This window comes from Periplaneta americana, chromosome 3 (assembly GCF_040183065.1).
Source record: "Periplaneta americana isolate PAMFEO1 chromosome 3, P.americana_PAMFEO1_priV1, whole genome shotgun sequence".
In the NCBI taxonomy this organism is placed as follows: domain Eukaryota; kingdom Metazoa; phylum Arthropoda; class Insecta; order Blattodea; family Blattidae; genus Periplaneta; species Periplaneta americana.
The window spans coordinates 25,563,323-25,585,569 of NC_091119.1; the positions used below are offsets into that span (position 1 = coordinate 25,563,323).

General features: G+C 35.4%; 1 protein-coding gene across 18 annotated transcripts in view; it reads left to right on the top strand.

Annotated features, from left to right (window-relative positions):
* Rim (Rab3 interacting molecule) overlaps positions 1–22,247 on the top strand; it is a 513,404-nt gene that overhangs the window by 236,484 nt on the left and 254,673 nt on the right. For 17 of the 18 annotated variants that reach the window (XM_069820175.1, XM_069820163.1, XM_069820168.1 and 14 more), the window contains one exon: positions 20,071–20,262. The exons of the other annotated variant lie outside the window; for it this stretch is intronic. In XM_069820175.1, the coding sequence (XP_069676276.1) occupies positions 20,071–20,262 (192 nt within the window). The remainder of the gene's footprint in view (positions 1–20,070; positions 20,263–22,247) is intronic. 18 annotated transcript variants of the gene reach the window in all.

The window sequence follows — 22,247 nt, forward strand, 5'->3', positions numbered from 1 at the left end:
AATGATGGTGAGTGATGACGTGTGAGTGTGTAAGAGTAATGACGTGTATGATGTGAGAGTGTGAGTGATAATGTGTGAGCGTGTGAAAGTGATGACGTGTGAGTGTGAGAGTGATGATGTGAGAAAGTTAGTGATAACGTGTGAGCGTGTGAGAGTGATCATGCGTGAGAGTGATGATATGTGAGTGTGTAAGAGTAATGATTTGTATGATGTGAGAGTGTGAGTGATAATGTGTGAGCGTGTGAAAGTGATGACGTGGAAGTGTGAGAGTGATGATATGAGAAAGTTAGTGATAGCGTGTGAGAGTGATCACGCGTGAGAGTGATGATATGTGAGTGTGTAAGAGTAATGATGTGTATGATGTGAGAGTGTGAGTGATAATGTGTGAGCGTGTGAAAGTGATGACGTGTGAGTGTGAGAGTGATGATGTGAGAAAGTTAGTGATAATGTGTGAGCGTGTGAGAGTGATCACACGTGAGAGTGATGATATGTGAGTGTGTAAGAGTAATGACGTGTATGATGTGAGAGTGTGAGTGATAATGTGTGAGCGTGTGAAAGTGATGACGTGTGAGTGTGAGAGTGATGATGTGAGAAAGTTAGTGATAACGTGTGAGCGTGTGAGAGTGATCACGCGTGAGAGTGATGATATGTGAGTGTGTAAGAGTAATGATTTGTATGATGTGAGAGTGTGAGTGATAATGTGTGAGCATGTGAAAGTGATGACGTGTGAGTGTGAGAGTGATGATGTGAGAAAGTTAGTGATAACGTGTGAGCGTGTGAGAGTGATCATGCGTGAGAGTGATGATATGTGAGTGTGTAAGAGTAATGATTTGTATGATGTGAGAGTGTGAGTGATAATGTGTGAGCGTGTGAAAGTGATGACGTGTGAGTGTGAGAGTGATGATGTGAGAAAGTTAGTGATAACGTGTGAGCGTGTGAGAGTGATCACGCGTGAAAGTGATGATATGTGAGTGTGTAAGAGTAATGACGTGTATGATGTGAGAGTGTGAGTGATAATGTGTGAGCGTGTGAAAGTGATGACGTGTGAGTGTGAGAGTGATGATGTGAGAAAGTTAGTGATAACGTGTGAGCGTGTGAGAGTGATCACGCGTGAGAGTGATGATATGTGAGTGTGTAAGAGTAATGACGTGTATGATGTGAGAGTGTGAGTGATAATGTGTGAGCGTGTGAAAGTGATGACGTGTGAGTGTGAGAGTGATGATGTGAGAAAGTTAGTGATAACGTGTGAGCGTGTGAGAGTGATCACGCGTGAGAGTGATGATATGTGAGTGTGTAAGAGTAATGACGTGTATGATGTGAGAGTGTGAGTGATAATGTGTGAGCGTGTGAAAGTGATGACGTGTGAGTGTGAGAGTGATGATGTGAAAAAGTTAGTGATAACGTGTGAGCGTGTGAGAGTGATCACGCGTGATGATGATGATGTGTGAGTGTGTGAGAGTAATGACGTGTTAGAGTGTGTGTGCGTGCTAGAAATGAGAAAATCTAAAATTTGTGTAAATGTGTGTGAGTTTTACGACGAAAGTAAAAAAAAACTTGTAGATCATACACTAAACATGTTTCCTTTATCGCATGAAAAAACTAATAAAATTATATCATTTATGTATATTATCATGGATACATTGGTCACTATAATAATATCATTATTAAAGAAGATTAATATTGTGTACAATAAAATGATTTTCTTCTGTCAATGTATTAAAATGGTATGTGGGTCCGACGGACCCTCCTTGCCCATCAACGTTACAAAAGTAGGTTGCCCGGAGAAGGGTTAAGGGCGTCTATCCATTCCGATTATTATCCAGTATTCACCAATCTGCTGCCTCCTTACCCTCCTTCCATGCCATAGAATATTGAACCTTGTTTCAGAACATTTTCAGCCCAATTTACTTCTATAATAAATTAATGTTATAATTGACTGACAACTTTTTCTTAGCAGTTACTTCACAGCTTTGCTCATTATACTGGCAACTAATATTTATATTTTAATTTTTAAAGTATTCTCTAAATTTGAGTTAAAACTATTTTTTCGTAGTTAAATGCTGCATAAATGAAAAGCCAATCTTCTTCTTCCTCATCTTCTTTAACATGTACAGCCCTCAGAGTTGCTCCCTCACATCTGTCCCACACTGTGGTGTCGTGATCTAAGGCATCCTGCTTAGGACTCGTGTTATGGAATGCACGCTTGTTCAGGTCCTCATGGGGGGGAGAAATTTTATCATGAAATTTCGGCCAGTGTATGAGACTGGTGCCAACGCGGCATCGTGATGCACTTGGGGAGCTACGATAGGTAGTGAAATCTTGTTACAAAAGCCAACTATAATGGCTGGGAGGATCATCGTGCTAACCACACGATACCTTCATTCTGGTTGGATGATCGTCCACCTCTGCTTCGACATGTGGACGTGATGCCAGCAGTCAGCTGGTCGGTCATGGTCCTTCATGGGCTGTCTTGCTTCGGATTATTATTATTATTATTATTATTATTATTATTATTATTATTATTACTACTATTATTATTACTATTACTAGCTGAAGGCACCCGGCGTTGCCCGGGTTGTCTTTTTTGCTTCTTTTTTAAATTGAACTGGTTGTTAGACTTTTCGGAAATCTCAGAAGCTCAGCTATAGACAACCAAAATTAATTGTCTTTAATAAGCTTTACGTGAATCTTTGCTGTTACTTAAAATCGAAAGGCATGTTAATGCGTATCATAGGAATGCGTGGGACAAAAACATCTTCACCTTTCGTCTTGTTAGTTAATGTATATTTGGGTCGTGAATACATGCATTTTGAGACCTATTATAATTTTTTATCTGCTTTAGTTTCTGAGATATGTCAAAGTTTATGTTTGTAGAAATTTCGCACTTTTTTAATAAAACATGCCGGATGAGGTATTTATGAATGAATGAATGTTAGCCCTGATGTCCCATGTTGGGCACAGGCCTCCTGTGATGGGGTTAGAACCCCCTCGACAGGGATGGCTCAAGTGTACTCACTTGGTGAGCCAATCCAGGCGAGCTTGTCGTGTATACTACTTTTGTGACATGGTTAATAACCCTTTTCAACTTTAACTAGTCTCAGCACTCTGTTCATTCCCCCCCCCCCCCCCCCACTACACACTTTATACTGACACTGGCACTTTGACAAACACTGATTGCTATTTACACTATTTACCTGACACTTTCTCAACACTGACTTTACTATTTACAAAACTTATCTTACACTTTCACTAATACTGACTTTACTATTTACAATATCTTAACACTGATTACGTTATCTATTTACAGTGACCTTCCCTAGTTCTTTCCAGAAAACTCTGTTCTTTGCTGTCCTCAACCATTGTTTCCCCACCTCTTTGGTAAACATGTCAGACCATCTGAGCCGTGGTCTTCCATGTCCTCTCTTTCCGACATAGGGGTCCCACATCGTGACTGCATGAGTCCATCTTATCTGATGTAGTCTGATGTATGAATTTTTATTAATTTCGAAAACTTATTTTAAAATTTTATCAATATGTAACTTGTGATAAAATAAGCATCCAATATAATTTTGCTTTAATTTAAACAAGTTGCAGACAAAAATCACTCTTTAAAATGCATGGAAATTTTGTCAATATTGTTGTTTTTTAGAAAATGAAGCATTGCTACCTGCTACCGGTAGCAGACTGGTTCCATCACGGCTACAGTATGCGTCCTAATCCTCCCCTTTGTGCTGAGGTTAGACACTACCCCCTCCCTTACAGTCATTACTTGGTACCTAGTATCTGACAATAGCAGAGGGTACATTGCAGAAAAGTAACGAAACTGTACCTTTAGTCTACTGTAATTTCTACTGTTGTCATATCGTGTAGAATAATGGGCAAGAAATCAGTTTCTGTGAAGTAGCAAATTGTAGGACTTTACAAAAATAGATTGCTGATTGCTATTTACACTATTTACCCTCCACAAAACTGGCTTCATTTATACACTGACAGATCCTTGATCTCCAGAGAACAAGGTGCCGGTGCAAGTGTTACGTGCTGTCTCTTCTCACTTTATAGATCTCTTGGGTATGGAACAACAAGTTTTGATGGAGAAATCATTGCAATAAGTGAAAGTCTCAAGAATCTTCTATGCCACATCAATAAATTTAAAAATGCAGTTATATTGTCAGACTCCAAAGCAGCTATTCTATCAATAGTCTCTAAACACACACCTTCATCTGAAACAGCATAAATAACTAAAATGCTCTCTCAATTAATATCACTCAATAAAATAATTGTATTCCAATGGATACCATCCTGGGAAACGAGAATGCGGATGCTTTAGCAAAGAAGGGCAGCACTGCTACTTACAGACCTGTTACTAAATCTACGTATTACTCTGTGAAAAGATTTATTAAATCTACATACTTAGACTTCAACAAACAAAATTTGATAACACAATCCCAAGGGAAAAAATTGAACTCTCTGCATCAAAATCCACAGTTAATTCCCGATTTACCACGAAAATCGTCTGTAGCTGCATTTAGATTGGCAACAGGCCATGATTGTTTGGCCAAACACCTGCATAGAATTGGAATATATCAGTCCCCTAATTGCCCATTGTGCAACTCAAACCAAGAAATGGATTCGGAACACCTCAAAATCTGTGCTTCAGTGGCTGGTCATGATAATATCTTTGAAAAATATTGGAGTGCAAGAGGTCAAATGACTTTATTGTCAAACGCCTGGCATTAGAAAACAACAACAACAAAAATAGAAAAAAATAGTACGAGATTGCGAAATTATTGAATTTAAGTAGGCGTTGTGTTCAAAACACAATTAGAAAATACCATACCAGGAGAGTGGAGGATCATCCTAGGAAGGGGCAACCATGGTGGTGTGATGGTGTGGAGGTGCATGAATGCCAAAGGTCTGGGTGAGCTTTGTTTTGTGTAAGGCATGGTAAACTCTCCAAAATATGTGAATATTATGGAACCTTAGATGCTTCCAACAAAGAACTGGTGTATTTATTTATTTACACTGCAAGTGGGCAAGCACCCGGTGGCAGTGCACAATAAAATTATAATACAATTATACAATACACAATACAATTAGATACACAATACAATTATATACAGAATACAATTATACACAATAATTATAATTAATAATGATACATAAAATAACCTAATTAATAAGTGAACATAATTTTACACTACAACCTACATATATATACGCCCTACATAAGTTTCACATTGGTACTGATAATAATCTTTCACTTTACTCTCATCTCACCTACTGTACTGGCACTATGACACATTTCACTGACACTTTAGAACACATTTTACTGATACTATATAACACACTTCACTGACACTAGAACACATTTCATTGACACTATAAATTATCACTGATCGAAACTATTCACTGCACTGTAAAACCATAATTTCACTGACTCACCACGCTTCACTGATATAACAGTTCAAATAAGACAATTGCACCCTTATTCATACTTATAAACAGAACTACATTAAACTGAACATTTCTAGTCTAAGACCCTCTTACAAGCTATTTTTAAATAATTTACAATTCAAACCAAGGGAGTAACTCGTCAGGCTAAATAAATACATGTCACCTTAATTTTAATTTACACTTTGTACACAATGTTTTAAGTTATTCTTGAATCTTCTTAAGAAAGGACAGCCCTCAAAAACCGCTGCACGTAGGTCATTCCAATCATTTATAGTTCTATTTAAAAATGAGAATTTACTTACATCTGTTTTCTGTTTCCTATATTTGATTTTAAAATCATGATCATTCCTACCATAGTACGTTGGCTTCTCTAACCGAGCTGTTATGTCTACCCATGCTTTTTGACCTAGATGTGGTCTATACAATGATGTTATTATAGTTTTTCTACGAAAGATATTCTAAGAAGATATTGTTTGGGAGACGAAACACCTGGATGTCCCAGTAAGACAATACACTATGCTACAAATTGAGGAACATAATGGCCTGGTTCAGTGAATACAGATTCCTGCTATTGACATGGCCTGCTTGATCTCCAGATCTCAAGAAGTGTGGGCTGCTACAGACACTAAAAACGGAGTTTATGAGCAGCTTAGCTGAAGCTTGCTGAAGAAGACTATTGAAAGGAGCTTGTTGACTCCATGCCAGCGAGGATGAGGAATGTTATCTTGCAAAGAGTGGTCCATCTAAATACTGAAGAAAAAAAATGTTATCTTCTAAAATTTAGCCAAAATTATGTACTTTCAATTTTAGTAAGTATGATTCAAATGTCAATAAATTGTTTAAATTTGGCTTCCACTTACATGATAGTGGCAGAAACGTAAAATAATATTTTTATTATTGGTTACTGATATCTCAATCACATTTTCACTTCATTTTCATGCATGAAGAAGGAACAAAATGGCCAGAAATTTTGGTATCTTTCATGAGAAATGTGAAATTTTTAAAAACGTAAAACTTACTATATCTCAAGAATGCATGCAGTTACATAGTTGTGTCACCCCTCATAATACTTGTATCCAAGCCCCCAGAACATTAATTGGGGCAACCCAAATTTAAAAAAAATTAATACCGTAAACTGGGGTTACTTTGAACACGGAGGAAACTTTGAACATTTTTTCAGAAAATCATATTTAGGTTTCTACACGCTGCACTTGTCATAGATGGAGGTAAATTTGGTATGAGAATGATTTTATGATAATTTACCTCCATCTATAACAAGTGCAGCATGTAGGAACCTAAATATGATTTTCTGAAAAAATGTTCAAAGTTTCCTCTGTGTTCAAAGTAACCCCAATTTACGGTACATCTGATATTCACAAAATACTGTTTTTAAGAAGGGTGCCTTAAACTTTTGAGAAGCACTATGTTTAAGAGCATCCTAAAATTTTTATTCAGGTTGATCATTTTTCTTTCATTGTGTTTCAAGATACAGAACTACCGAATCATTTGTTCACAGGCTACCATGATTCTGCTTTATAAATTTCTGTTAGACTTTTGCTTTACAATGGAAACGTCATTTACATAATACATAGTGAAATTGTTACAATTGAGAATCTAACATAACATTTCGTTGACAGACTAATTTTGGAATAGTAGCAAATAAAAATTGAAATTAAGTTACAATTCATCATGTTTGTCATAGATCAGTCAAGCAGAATAGCTGTTTGTAAGGACCGTGATGAGTAGGTTACCCTTCTGAACCCCCACTTTTTTCTATCTGAAGACAAAGATAGAGGCAATCTTTGAAACAGTGTGAATCCCTTATTCGTCTGGAAAAAGTCCAACAATTTGTACCGTTTCTTAATCATATTTGTGCTTTTTAAATGGTATAAATTCAATTTTGTATAACTGTACAATAAGCAGCCACGAACAGATTCTATGAGATTCCTCTCTAATATTAACAGCATCAAAATGACAATAGAAGAAAAAGCACTGATTCAATATGAAAAACTTATCAGATTACCAGGAAACAATTGGCATTCATACAGTCCTCTCTGTAGATTAAAAACTCAAAAAAGTTTCACATCCATGGTTCAAAAAGTAAAACAGAAAATCAACATCCCGAATTTAAAAGAAAACTTACAAATTAGACCAAACCCTTTAACTCTATTAAATGTAAAGTATAATCTAAATTTAACACAAGAAATACTGAAATCAGAAGTAAACACTGAAATAATGAAACAGTTGTCTTTAGAGACAATTAATATTAGGTACTGTACTGTACTGTACTTACTGGCTTTTAAGGAACCCGTAGGTTCATTGCCGTCCTCACATAAGCTCGCCATTGGTCCCTATCCTGAGCAAGATTAATCCAGTCTCTACCATCATATCCTACCTCCCTCAAATCCATTTTAATATTATCTTCCCATCTACGTCTCGGCCTCCCCAAAGGTTTTTTTCCCTCCGGCCTCCCAACTAACACTCTATATGTATTTCTGGATTCGCCCATACGTGCTACATGTCCTGCCCATCTCAAACGTCTGGATTTTATGTTCCTAATTGTGTCAGGTGAAGTATACAATGCATGCAGCTCTGCGTTGATTAATATTAGGTACCCTCCACAAAACTGACTTCATTTATACACCTACAGATCCTTGATCTCCAGGGAACAAGGTGCCGGTGCAGGTGTTACGTGCTGTCTCTTCTCAATTTATAGATCTCTTGGATATGGAACAACAAGTTTTGTCATTGATTAAAGTTCTCGTTAACACTTTGTTAAAAACATAAAATTTACTCTGTCACACGTTAAAAGTGTTAAAATTGTTAAAAAGGTATTTACCTTCGACAAATAGCGTCGAAACACTTTTAACATGTGACAGAGAAAATTTTATGTTTTTAACAAGTTTTGATGGAAAAATCATTGCAATAACTAAAGTCTCAGGAATCTTCTATGCCACATCAATAAATTCAAGAATGCAGTTATATTGTCAGACTCCAAAGCAGCTATTCTATCAATAGTCTATAGACACACACCTTCATCTCAATTTACAGCAGAAATAACTAAAATGCTCTCAATTAATATCACTCAATAAAAGAATTGTATTCCAATGGATACCATCCCATTGTGAAATCCTGGGAAACGGGAATGCGGATGCTTTAGCATAGAATTTATATTAACATGAAAAAGGGAAATTTGTTTCCACTATTCACATTTTATACATTCTTACATGAGAGGTATGAGAATATATAAAATGTAATCCAGACTTCTTAATGGTCATTTGAACTGCTAGTGTAAGACATTATCTTAAAGCTAAACACTGGTATTTTCAGTTTGATTCCTTGACTGGATATGTGTATGAATGAAAAGATATTTTATATTGCTACATTTCATATTGATAATTTTGTAGAACTTATTATTTTGTATATTTATTGAATGTTTTTTTTTTTTTTTAATTTAAAATAAAGCCACCCGCAATATTGCAGTAGTTCAATATCACATTTTTGTCAAGTGCATCTTCCTTACTTATAACCTTGTAATCGAAGAATGTAATCCCAAAATGCGTTAAGTCCATTTTTATGAAAGGACTGGGCTAGATTTTTTTATCCACCAGTCTATGGACTGAGCGAGTTTTCAAAGACATGCACAATAACACAAACTTTTAGGCAAGGATTGGCGTTGTTTTGGAAGAAAACAAGCTTAAAATATAATTATATAAGTCTCAAACATAATCACAATATGCATGTATAAATCATAAAATTAGCTAAATGGACTGAACGAGTTTTGGGATCACATCTTCAATTATAGATAAAAAATAATATTTATTTTATATGCTTTGCATTACATCAAGTACCAGTACAAGAGTTTTCTTGTATTATTTATTCTTTGTTTGCTTAGTGGTTATCATTCTTGCCTCTGATTCAAGTGTCAAATGTTCAAACCTGTCGACATGCTATAAATTTATCAGATGAAGCAACCAAAGTACGACATTACTTAGGATGGAAGTAAAGTTGGGAATTTTACTATTTGCACCAATTGAAGCACAAGTGAAGTTCTCGACGACTTTTGTAAAGTCCACCTTCACTTCCTGCTTTTAGATCCAGATGGTTTTGACTAACCCCGATGCTGTAAACTGATAATGTAAAATTAGAAAATATTTTAAAACTTATGATAGTCATTATCGGGCATAGTGAATTCAGTCTTACCGCCTTACAAATGGAATGAACTCTATCAGACTAGCTGAGTTCCACAGAAATTTTAGTTACTGCCAGACAACCATATTTCTTTCATTTAGTGTAGATACTTTATCTATGTTGTCATTCATATAGAAAGCCACCGGTGTGGCTCAGTCAGGTAAGGCACTTTCCTGCCGGTCTGAAGTTGCGTGCGGGCACGGGTTCGATTCCCGCTTGGGCTGATTACCTGGTTGGGTTTTTTCCGATGTTGCAAGGTAATCTGTGGCGAATCCTCGGCCTCATCTCGCCAAATATCATCTTGCTATCACCAATCTCATCAACGCTAAATAACCTAGTAGTTGATACAGCGTCGTTAAATAACCAACTAAAAAAAATTTTTTTAAATCATATAGAATTACGAAATTTGAGCAATCTTAAATCTTAACAGTATTCATTCATTCATAGTGTTACTGCAAACCCAGCATTCTCCAGTCTTTCCTATTTTCTGCCTTCCTCCTAGTCTCTGCATAATTATGATCCATATATCTTAATGTCGTCTATCATCTGATATCTTCTCTGTCCTTCACCATTCCTTCCAGTGCATCCTTCAGAAGGCAGTTTCTTCTCAACCAATGACCCAACGAATTCCTTTTTCTCTCCTGATCAGTTTCAGCATCATTCTTTCTTTACCCACTCTTTCCAACAATGCTTCGTTTCTTATTCTGTTTGTCCATTTCACATGCTCCGTCCTTCTCTATATCCACATTTCAAATGCTTCTAGTCGCTTCTCTTCTCTTCGTCGTAATGTCCATGTATTTGCCCTATACAATATCACTTTTACCATGATTAGACAAAACTGAAAATTTTCAGGGATTAGCTCCTTTATTTTCGGAAGCCAGCACATTTTGCTCACACATGCAATGAAAAAACCATTCGAGCTAAGATAAAGATGAATTTTTTTTACCAATGCCACGAGGTTGTCTTTTCGACTTTTCTGGTCTTCTCTCCTGACAGTGGCTTAGGAGTAACTCGCTTCTGATTTTGGAGCGTCTGGAAGGTGGAGTTACATTACCCTGATGATATGTTAGGATAATTATGATTATGATTATATGGTGTCAGGAGAGGTCTTAAATCTAAACTTAACCTAAATTCCAGACCATGGACGAACACAGGAATAATCCCCTTTAAGTTTAAATCTAAACTTAACCTACATTCCAGACCATGGACGAACACAGGAATAATCCCCTTTAAGTTTAAATCTAAACTTAACCTACATTCCAGACCATGGACGAACACAGGAATAATCCCTTTTAAGTTTAAATCTAAACTTAACCTACATTCCAGACCATGGACGAACACAGGAATAATCCCCTTTAAGTTTAAATCTAAACTTAATCTAAATTCCAGACCATGGACGAACACAGGAATAATCCCCTTTAAGGAAAAATTCCTGTGCTCTTACCGGGAATCGAATCCGGGACCTATGAACTATAGTCAGAAGCTCTGACCACTAGACCATGAGGCTGGTCATTTACTGAAATATATTGAACATTATTAAATAGAATTGGAATATATCAGTCCCCTAACTGTCCATTGTGCAACTCAAACCAAGAAATGGATTCGGAACACCTCAAAATCTGTGCTTCAGTGGTTGGCCATGATAATATCTTTGAAAAATATTGGAATGCAAGAGGTCAAATGACTTTATTGTCAAACGCCTGGCATTAGAAAACAACAACATTATTAAATATCTATGCAGTGCAAACACACGCTCTCAGAGATGCTTTGTGTTTTTCACTGAAGCTATGTAGTGATAAAATCATGAGCTGCACAGCATATGTAGCAACATTAATCTAAAAGCACATTTGAATTTCTTCCTACAGCCATTTTTGCTAACATTATGTATTAGTTGTAGTGACAATAAAGAAATCGAAGTCTTAAAAAATTTTGAATTCGATAAACAATTCGGGCACCACATACAAATTTTTAGCCACCATGGCTATATGCTGCCCGGAATTTGTCTATCCCTGATTTTTATAGTAAGTCTTCTTCTTCTTCCCTTCAAGTATTAGGCCATATAGCCTGTTACGATCTCACAGTTGACTTTTCAATCCAGCGCTTCTTTGGATGACTGAGCATCCCGTTTGGACGATAGTGGAGCATGACTTTTGGGATTCTATCTCTACGCATGCGTTGCAGATGATTTATCCAGTTGTTCCGATAATGTTTTACGTGATTAATTACAGGTTCTAGTTGTAATTCTTCCATTACATCTTCATTGCGTTTGTGATCCCATTTCGTATATCCCGCTGTATATCTCATAAATTTCATTTCATTAGCCGTTATTCTGCTTTCGTCTTTCTTCCTCAATGTCCATGCCTCACTGCCGTAACAAAGTACAGATCTCGCCAAGATCTTGTATAGGCGAATTCTAGTATGCCTTTGTACTAGGGAAGGTTTCATAATGTTGTTAATCATTCCCATTGTTTTGGTGTATTTAGAAATGTTCTGTAAAATATCTACTTCATTCAAAAAAGATAATGTGTATCCGAGATATGTAAAATAATTTACTCTTTCTAATATTTTTGAATCTGAACTTATTTTGCTAGGGACAGGGTATTTTCTGCAGAAGGCCATAATTTTAGTTTCTTCTTTATTGATTTTCATATATTTATTTCCAATTTTGTTAAAATTAAAAATTGAACGTTGTAATTCATCTTCTGAGGATGCCACCAGTAAGTAAAACGCATTAATGTACTTTAGATTTAATTACAGGTGGAATTAATAAATGGAAAAACATAAATGTCAGCATAAACTTGAAATGAAACAAATTATTATGAGTGTATGTTTTTACGAATCTCTACTCAATACAATGAATAAGTAAACATTTAAAGTGTTTCAAATGAAAAATTTCTCCTTCTTTTTGATAAAATGCATGTTCTTCTTTCCTAATGAAGTGTTGGCTACCAAATTCGACTATTAGAGCACTGATCTCTCAAAACCTTTGTTTTGTTTTCATGTGTTCGCTGAACAACAGACCAGAACTGTGTAATAGGGTCTAGTGCTGTCAATCTATACTCTATATTTTTTTTTTATAATTTTTTTATAAACAGCTTTCCCAATGACGGGACTGCCTCATTGGACAAAGCATAATAAACATATTGAGTGAAAACAAAAAAAAAAAGACCATAAAAGAGAAAGGAAGGGAACGAACAAAAGGGAAAAGTAAGGTCAGGAAAGATAATAGCAATCATAACAGGCCTAAACATAGTAAACAAACAGATTAGATATTCAAGCAAATTTCTCCCATTTTAAGAAACAAAGTACAGATGGTATTTTAAAATGGCAAGTGATCCTCTGATAGCGACAAGGGATACATCACGAATGAAGTCGTTGTTCAGCTGGAACTTCTTGCAGAAACTGGCAAAGAGGCGAGGTATTCTGCCCCTAGCGCCAACCATTAGCCCAACTACTTCAATGGAGGTGAGGTGATATTTCTCCAAATAGAATGGAACTGTGGGCTCATAAATTCTGCATTTTTCTGCGTGGACTTCAGCGGGCTGTTGTTCCTGTGCCTCGAACCTGACTGTCGGGTCGATAATGTAGGCGGATGTAGAGCCTGGTGGAATGGCAAGCATGTCAATTGCCGACAGGATCCCTCTTGAGAGATGCCATGGGCTTCTTCGTGCACAGTGAGACCTTTCTTCCTCAAGGCTTCGGCAATCATGGACCTGATTCTGTGATGTCTAGAGTTCCGCAGTGTCTCGCTGAAAGGACAGGCACCCAAAACGTGGCCAAGAGTTTCAATCTCACTGACGCAACGATGACAGTGGTTTCCGTCTCGGGACCTTCCTGGTATAGCACGCAGCAGACAAACATTAGCTGTCATTTTAAGAGCTTGTCTCCATTCACTGCTAGTGAGGCGATCAGGTTGTCGGATCCATTTATTGGCGGGAGTGAACTCCTTATAGAGGATGACGCCTTTCCCTTTCTGATTTAAAGAGCACCAAGATTGAAATGCTCGCTCCCTGAGCTCTTGTCTCAATTTTTTCACTTGAAGTGAATCAGAAGAGATGTTTTGAAGTCCAAGTTTATTTAAACAAACCCCAATTTCATTAGACAAGTTGCGACAAACGTTTACATGGATATTTTGGGATCGTTGTAAGCTCTGACATGCATTGATATGCTGTAAAAAAGCTTCCCAGCTAGATTTAAATAGTCCCAATCCCTTGTATTTTCTGTCAGCATAAAGCATGTTGTCTGGTGTGTCGGTGGGAAGCTGGAGTATTTCCTTCAATGTGGTTTTAATGAGAACATCGGCATCAGAAAGAAATTTGGCTGGTATTTTATTCAGTGGTGTTGTCTGAAACTGATAAATCAAAGTAGGGCAGATGTAGCTGCATAACACATAACACTGTTGTGAGTTGCTTGGAGACTTCAGGTAAACAATTGCAGGACTGTAATCATTACGTATAAAATTTCTGTATTATTAAAAAAAAAAAATCTCATGCCTGAATGGTTGTGGTGACTAACTCTGATGTTATGTAAAATTACAAACTATTTAAAAAAACCTATGCTAGTCATCATTGGGCATAATGAGTTCAGTCTTACAGATGTTTCCATCTTAAAAATGGAAAAATGTTATTTTGAAACAAATTTTGGTCCAGTCTCTTGTATGATACTGTACTTGTATACATCTCATGTAGGCAATGTAGAGAGCACAAAGGTACTATTTTTCACTTAGGCCTACGTCACATTCCAATCTCTTTAACACTAATTGACTAGTGCTCACTAGGCATTAGATTGTGCTACAGATTCTTTTTTCTTTAAGTTACTGGTAATAGAGAAAGTCTTTACTTTCAACCAAAATTTAACACACATCCTTTTGGTAGGCCTATCGAGATGTTCTTCCGCCAACAGAACTGGATTTGGGAATATATTATGTACAGTAAAATCCCTCATATCCGGGACTCAAATAACCGGCAGTACCAAAACAACGGCACTTTTGGCTAGGCCAAAAAAAAAAAAAATAGTCATTCATGCGAAAGGAGAATCAGATGAAGATGTGAGTGGTTTTTGTGGATTGCACATGCCGCATATTGTGTTTACTCTTTACATTGTTCACACGTGAAAACTTAGACAAAAAAAACCATTATGTCCCTGGAGTATATCGGGTAGCATCGGTAAGCTGTCACTTGGACCTTGCAAACAATGCGCAGAGATGATATCTTTCAATTTACCACTTGAACTCACCCATTTCGAAGGAGTGTTGGATGAGTCTAAGTAGGAAAGTGTGAAATTCTCTGTTCCTACAGTGCGCAAAAATTTCATTCAAGTGATAGATAGTATCATGGCTATTACCGCTAAGCGCTGCTGTTACACAATGGATTCCGGGAAACGCATCCGTAATGTTCTTACACTCAAATCGTCGAGCGCTACTTCATCGTCTTCATAGTTCGACATTGCTCTTAACGTCACATGACTCACATGACCGCCATTTAAAATTGTTATAAGGTTACGAAAACTTTTAATTTTTTTTTACGTTATTATTTATTACTGTATTACAATGATTATGAACTGATGAATGTACATTACCGTATTCAGTACAAAAAATAAACATTGTATGTATTTCAAAACTTTATTTTTAAATATCTATATGAAAGTTACTAAATTTCAACATGGAAAAAAGTTTGTATAGTAAAATGTGTCTCTACATAACCTATAAACGTATTTTCCAATTATCTGGCAAAATCAGTTATCCTGAACTAGATTTGTCCTACAATTGTCAGATACGATGAATTCAGTACCTCAGAAATTATTTGTATAATATTGCAATAAATGAAGCACTTTCATACGTATTACTTCTATATACAATATTTAGCGAATAAAAGTGCCAGATTTATTACGATATTATAACGATAATTTTTTATATAGTACCATACATATTAAGACTTACATTCCCAAGTATAGTTCTGTTGGTGTGTGAGAAAATTGAAAAGCAAGAGAGTTAATGGCTGTATTGCCAAGAACTCAGCATTAGTTAAACAATGACGTACCATACATATTACTGTAGGCCTACAATGTGTAACAAATATTTGATCTCTCTCATTTTTCATTATTATTACAAATATAAATTATTGTAATAATTCAGTAATAATAATAATAATAATAATAATAATACCGGTAATAATAATAATAATGATAATAATAATAATAATAATAATAATAATAATAATAATAGGGAAAGGAAGAACTGGCCACCCTATCCCATTACCTCCTGACTTAGTTGCCTCATGAGCCATATCTTGTTGGTGCCACTTGTAGGGTCCAGATCTGCCTTCGGACAATTGACTAAACAATAATAATAATAATAATAATAATAATAATAATAATAATAATAATAATAATAATAATAAATTGTGATACAAAAGCTGCAAAAGTGCAAGTCTTCAGGTATCGATCAAATTCCAGCAGAATTAATAAAAGAGGTTGGAAGCGCATTATCTAGCGAAATTTATAAGCTTGTACTTGCTATTTGGAAAAGGAAATTGTACCAGAACAATGGAAGGAGTCCATAATTATAATTGTACCTATTCTTAAGAAGAGGGAAATGTCTAACTGTAGTAACTTTCGAAGAATATCACTTTTGTTGACGTCGTACAAAATTTTGTCCAATATTCTTTTGAGAAGTTTAACTCCGTATGTAGACGAAATTATTAGGGATCATCAGTGTGGTTTTAGGCATAATAGATCGACTGTTGATCGGATTTCTTTGTGTATTCGATAAATATTAGAGGAAAAAATGGGAGTATAAGAGCACAGTACATTAGTTATTCATGGATTTCAAAAAGGCATATGACTCAGTTAAGAGGGAAGTTTTATATAATATTCTTATTGAATTTGGTATTTCCAAGAAACTAGTTAGGTTAATTAAAATGTGTGTCCGTGAAACATATAGCAGAGTCCGTATAGGCCAGTTTCTGTCTGATGCTTTTCCGATTCACTGCGGGCTAAAGCAAGGAGATGCACTATCACCTTTACTTTTTAACTTTGCCAGTAGAAAAGTCCAAGGTAACAAGGAGGGATTGGAATTCAACGAGTTATATCAGCTTCTTGTTTATGCAGATATTGAACTTTGCTAGTCCTCATCTAATATCTTGTAACCAGAGGAATTACTTCTTATAAATACTTACTTACAAATGGCTTTTAATGAACCCGAAGGTTCATTGCCGCCCTCACATAAGCCCACCATCGGTCCCTATCCTGTGCAAGATTAATCCAGTCTCTATCATCATATCCCACCTCCCTCAAATCCATTGTAATATTATCCTCCCATCTACGTCTCGGCCTCCCCAAAGGTCTTTTTCCCTCCGGTCTCCCAACTAACACTCTATATGCATTTCTGGATTCGGCCATATGTACTACATGCCCTGCCCATCTCAAACGTCTGGATTTAATGTTCCTAATTATGTCAGATGAAGAATACAATGCGTGCAGTTCTGCGTTGTGTAACTTTCTCCATTCTCCTGTAACTTCATCCCTCTTAGCCCCAAATATTTTCCTAAGCACCTTATTCTCAAACACCCTTAACCTACATTCCTCTCTCAAAGTGAGAGTCCAAGTTTCACAACCATACAGAACAACCGGTAATATAACTGTTTTATAAATTCTAACTTTCAGATTTTTTGAGAGCATACTAGATGATAAAAGCTTCTCAACCGAATAATAACACGCATTTCCCATATTTATTCTGCGTTTAATTTCCTCCCGAGTGTCATTTATATTTGTTACTGTTGCTCCAAGATATTTGAATTTTTCCACCCCTTCGAAGGATAAATCTCCAATTTTTATATTTCCATTTCGTACAATATTCTGGTCACGAGACATAATCATATACTTAGTTTTTTCGGGATTTACTTCCAAACCAATCGCTTTACTTGCTTCAAGTAAAATTTCCGTGTTTTCCCTAATCGTTTGTGGATTTTCTCCTAACATATTCACGTCATCTGCATAGGCAAGAAGCTGATGTAACCTATTCAATTCCAAACCCTGCCTGTTATCCTGAACTTTCCTAATGGTATATTCTAAAGCGAAGTTAAAAAGTAAAGGTGATATCTTATAAATACTTTCAATCCGAAAATGTTATTCAACTTTGCCATGTTATTACAATTATAGAAAATTCTTTGTTCACTATATCTGGAGGTACTGTAGAAGAACAACCTCATTTTTCTGAATTACTTAATTACCTACCCTTCACTTCCTTTTTAATCTCAACGGTTATTTGATGTAATGCACAGCAAATTGTTCTGCCTTCTAGCAATACTTAAATTCTATGTTTAGTAATAAGAAGGAAACGAAACGTACAAGTGAATAGAAAATTTTGTTGCAGTTTGTTATTTAAGAAATTGAACTCTTGAGTACATCAGTTGCATTTTTTAGTTCAAAAATATTTTTATGTGGTATTTTGCATGTTTATGTAATTTTTACTAAACACATTTCACATATGAAAGAGAATGTTTATTCTAGAAATACTTCAGGTAAAGTATGGTTATGGCATTTCTTATGTGTAATGATGACATGCATGTAGGCCTATAGCCTTCGCTGTGCAGCGATATTTAATATGTCACTATACATTTATCTATTTAATTGTCAACGAGTAGAAACTTCCAAAGTTGGATTCTGCTTGGATGAATGAATTTAAAATATCATGATGACTTATAGAATGTAATACTAGAAAAGACAACATTATCCTTAAATATTTCTGTGCGTGGCTGTATCCCATTCTTTTTGGGTGTCCACAGAAGAAAGAAAGCAAATAGGGACTTTTGTTCCAGTTCGTATTCTCCTCAGTTTTTATTAATATTGATACAATTTTGTTTCTGAATATAGTGGTTGCTTTTGTATGTTTTCTAATATTCTATGGCTAGTAATGATGTACCTTGCCAATGATTTGTTATTACTGATTCCTATTAATTTATTTTTTATTTTCCCGTTGAAATATTCCTGTAGGCACTCAAGTGAATTGTGGAAATATAATGGATTTGCGACACTACAAACTAATGTTCTGTATTTACTTAAATTTTAACCCCTTACTGTATGGGACAGTTTTGCACACACTGGTTTAATATTCAAATAACTTAAGTAGTTCTCTCTTTCTCAACTGATGTCACATATGGTCAAATCCAGTTATTCTTGACAGTGTGCCATATCTGTCCCAGTATGCAGTTTGAAATATTATAGTCGCAATGCTGTTATTCCCGGCGTGACTCCTCCTCTTTGCTTACGTCTTAGGACGTGAAGGCTCTATAAAGATAAAGTATGTAGTATCGTTCGCCATTTTTGTTCTTTCGTTGCCGAGCTACCAGACGAGAAATCTATTTGCCGCACTGTTAAACATTATCATGCCGTAGATCCTATGATAATTAATCAAACGCACTGTAATTCAGCAAATAATTGAGTGGCAAATAACGTCCTCGTGTGCTTTCTGCGAACGCCAACGAAAGAGCCAAAATGGCGGGCGATTGTATTAAGTATTTATCGAGCCCTAGGAAATGCATAACGTCATCAGCAGCGAATCACAAGATGCACACGTTTAAATGTAACCAACCTGCAACGTGATTGGCTACCGGAAATAAGAGCGACGGGACTATATATTCTTATTTTATAAGTTATATGGATATAAAACCAGTATGTGCCATATCTGTCCCAGTATGCGGAAAGGAGTTAACAACACATTGTATATTTTAACACTTAAAATGAAAATATGAATATAATATATTATATCCAATACAAAACATGTATATTTACAACAGTATATAAAGCAACTTTTCTTAATTTTTGTTGTTGTATTCACTGATATTAATACACAGCTGAATGAAATCATTATAATATTGGAAATAATGTTTGAAATATGTTAATTATGTAGTCGCGATTAAAACACAAATAAATTTGGTATAATATTCAAAATATTTTAAAAGAAGACTTTGAACTGTGGACAGTAAATACAGCACATTAATTTAGGACAGTGTGATATTTCTATAATGCAATACAGGTACGGTATGCCTTTACTAGGCAATGCACGATGTTAGTATACTGTATAGTTAAAATGTTTTGCTGCACTTGCCTTTAATCATTGAATATTTACACACTTTGTTAGTAACTGTGTATTATATTAGTTTGTAAGTTTATTTGGTGCTTTTTTTTTGTATCCATAATTTGCATTAATGTAATTTGATATTTCTATTCATGTTCTTATTGCTATTTATGAATATGATGTATGTGACTAATGATTTGTGTGTTACAGTTTAGGAAATGCTGAATTTTTTCTCTTTAAATATTGTACGTACAGGACATGTTACAGTTTTTATTTTCACAAAGAAAAAAAATATATTTATTTCATATGAAATGATCCTTACTGTCATATTGTATGGGTATGTTACACAGGAGATGAAGTAATCGAGTGGAACGGACGCTCTCTTCAGGGAAAGAGTTTCCAGGAAGTGTATGATATCATCGCAGAGTCAAAACAGGAACCTCAGGTGGAGCTGATTGTTTCTCGGCTTCTAGGCAGTCGACGGACGCCACAAACTCAATGGAGACACGCTCACTCTTCACCCACACCACCCACTCACAAAGGTAATGTGCTTGACGTTGACATTAATTTTCAACTCCACCAGGACACGTGCTAGATACCAGGAAGAAGCAGCATGGAGAGCAGAAAATTATTATCATTTTTCTAAATACAAATTCTAAAGAAACTTCTTTATGTCTGAGAGTCATTTTCATGTTTCTGACTGGTCTTGAAAATGTCAGGGTAACAGACAACTTTTCACTGGATTAAGAAACTAATCTTTAACATTTTTTTCTAATTCTCCTTGTAATTTAAAATGTATTTTATTTTACATTTTTGCTTATTGCATTAGATTAATCAACATATGTGTGTTCTATCAACTGTCTACACTTTAGGTTTTAGATAAGCTTCTTTAAACTGTGAATTGTTTCATCATGTCTAATGCTGCTTCTTGCTGTATTAAAATAGCGCATAAGAAAGAAAGTTAGATTTAAAAATAGAACGAGGCATGTGCATCTTGTTGAAGATTTAATAATAATTTGATTTTGTACATATTTATAGTCTGTGAGAGTTTGGGTGGCGTGTTTTCATATAACAAATAGCAAAGAAGCAGTTTAGAGCATGGTGAGACTATGTATACTTAAAAGATACTGTGACATTATTAATTATTTTATTATACAATACTAACTTCAAATAAAGTTCTTTCTAGCTTTCCTTAGTGCTCCCATTTCCCTTCTAGAGATCATAAACTTTATATTAGTTAGTGGTAGGGAATTCGGTATTAACCTATTTGTATTGCTTTTAGGTGATATTTTCGTGGAGAAAATGTGGTATGCATGACAGTAACTAGTGATTGTATTCTGATGCAAACTGGTTAATTTTGTATGTAATAAAAACCTTATTTAATTCAGGTACTATTTAGTTTTGTATATTAATAGGTGAGGTAAAGTGTCAGATGTCCTGAATGCTTTTATTAAATCTTAATTTTATACAAACTAAGGAATAAATTTTAAACAATTAATCATTTTAAAATTACAATTGAAAACGTTCCAAATTTTTAACATTTCAAAGCCTCTTCGTATTAATTGTTGTTAGCATTATTTAATGCAACATACAATTTAAAAATCACGTATTGAACTTCTACACAAGAAAAGTGGTGTAACTTAGAGTATATGAGGACCGTTTTTGCAAAACTTGCTAACTGCAAAATTTGCAAAATTGAGATTCTGATGGATTCGTTAACATAGGGCAGGCCTCTACATGATGTTCAAAGCGTCTTAGTAAAATTGGGTTATTTCTCTTCATTGTAGTGTGTCAAAGTGTGATCGTTTTTTCAAAACTTGTTCTCTGCTATAAGTGAGACATACAGCAAAACTTGCTTACTATAATGTTTTGTCTCTCCTGTAAAATTTAGTTTTTCCAGTTAGCAAGTTTTGCAAAAACGGTCCACATATGTACCTATTTTAATCCTTAGAAACACTTGCAAATGAAATCATCTTTTCGTAAATAGAACATACAAGAGAAGAATTGAAGTTCAGCTCTCAGTATTTATTTTATTGTTTAAATACATCTTCAGTTTTTACTAAACTTCATCTTATACCACTTTTCTGCGCAATATTATTCCTATTGTGGTAGTAAACATTTTGTAACAATTTCAGTATCTTTTCTTATCAAACGAATCTGTTAAAGTATAATGACACGGAACTTAACCAGTGATTGCTGATGGAATATATTACAAACCTGACCACCCCATTACATCTGCATCTCCTCCTTGTAACCTTCCTCTTTTAATTGTTAACACTTAATGTCTGTTGTATGTTTAGATCTTCCAAAATTATTGCTACATAGAAAAGTACAGTACAAACCTTTACTAATGCAGCTTTCTTCTCTATAGTCTTTGTTCCCTAGCATCGCCCGCCTGCCTGCCCGCTCGCCTGCCGTTCAGTCGTTCACTGTCTTTGCTGTGCAGTCTGAGCCATATTTATCTGCTTGGCAGTGCGAGATATTGAATTGCAGGTTGCATGTTTCGACTTTCTACAGGGCAAAATAG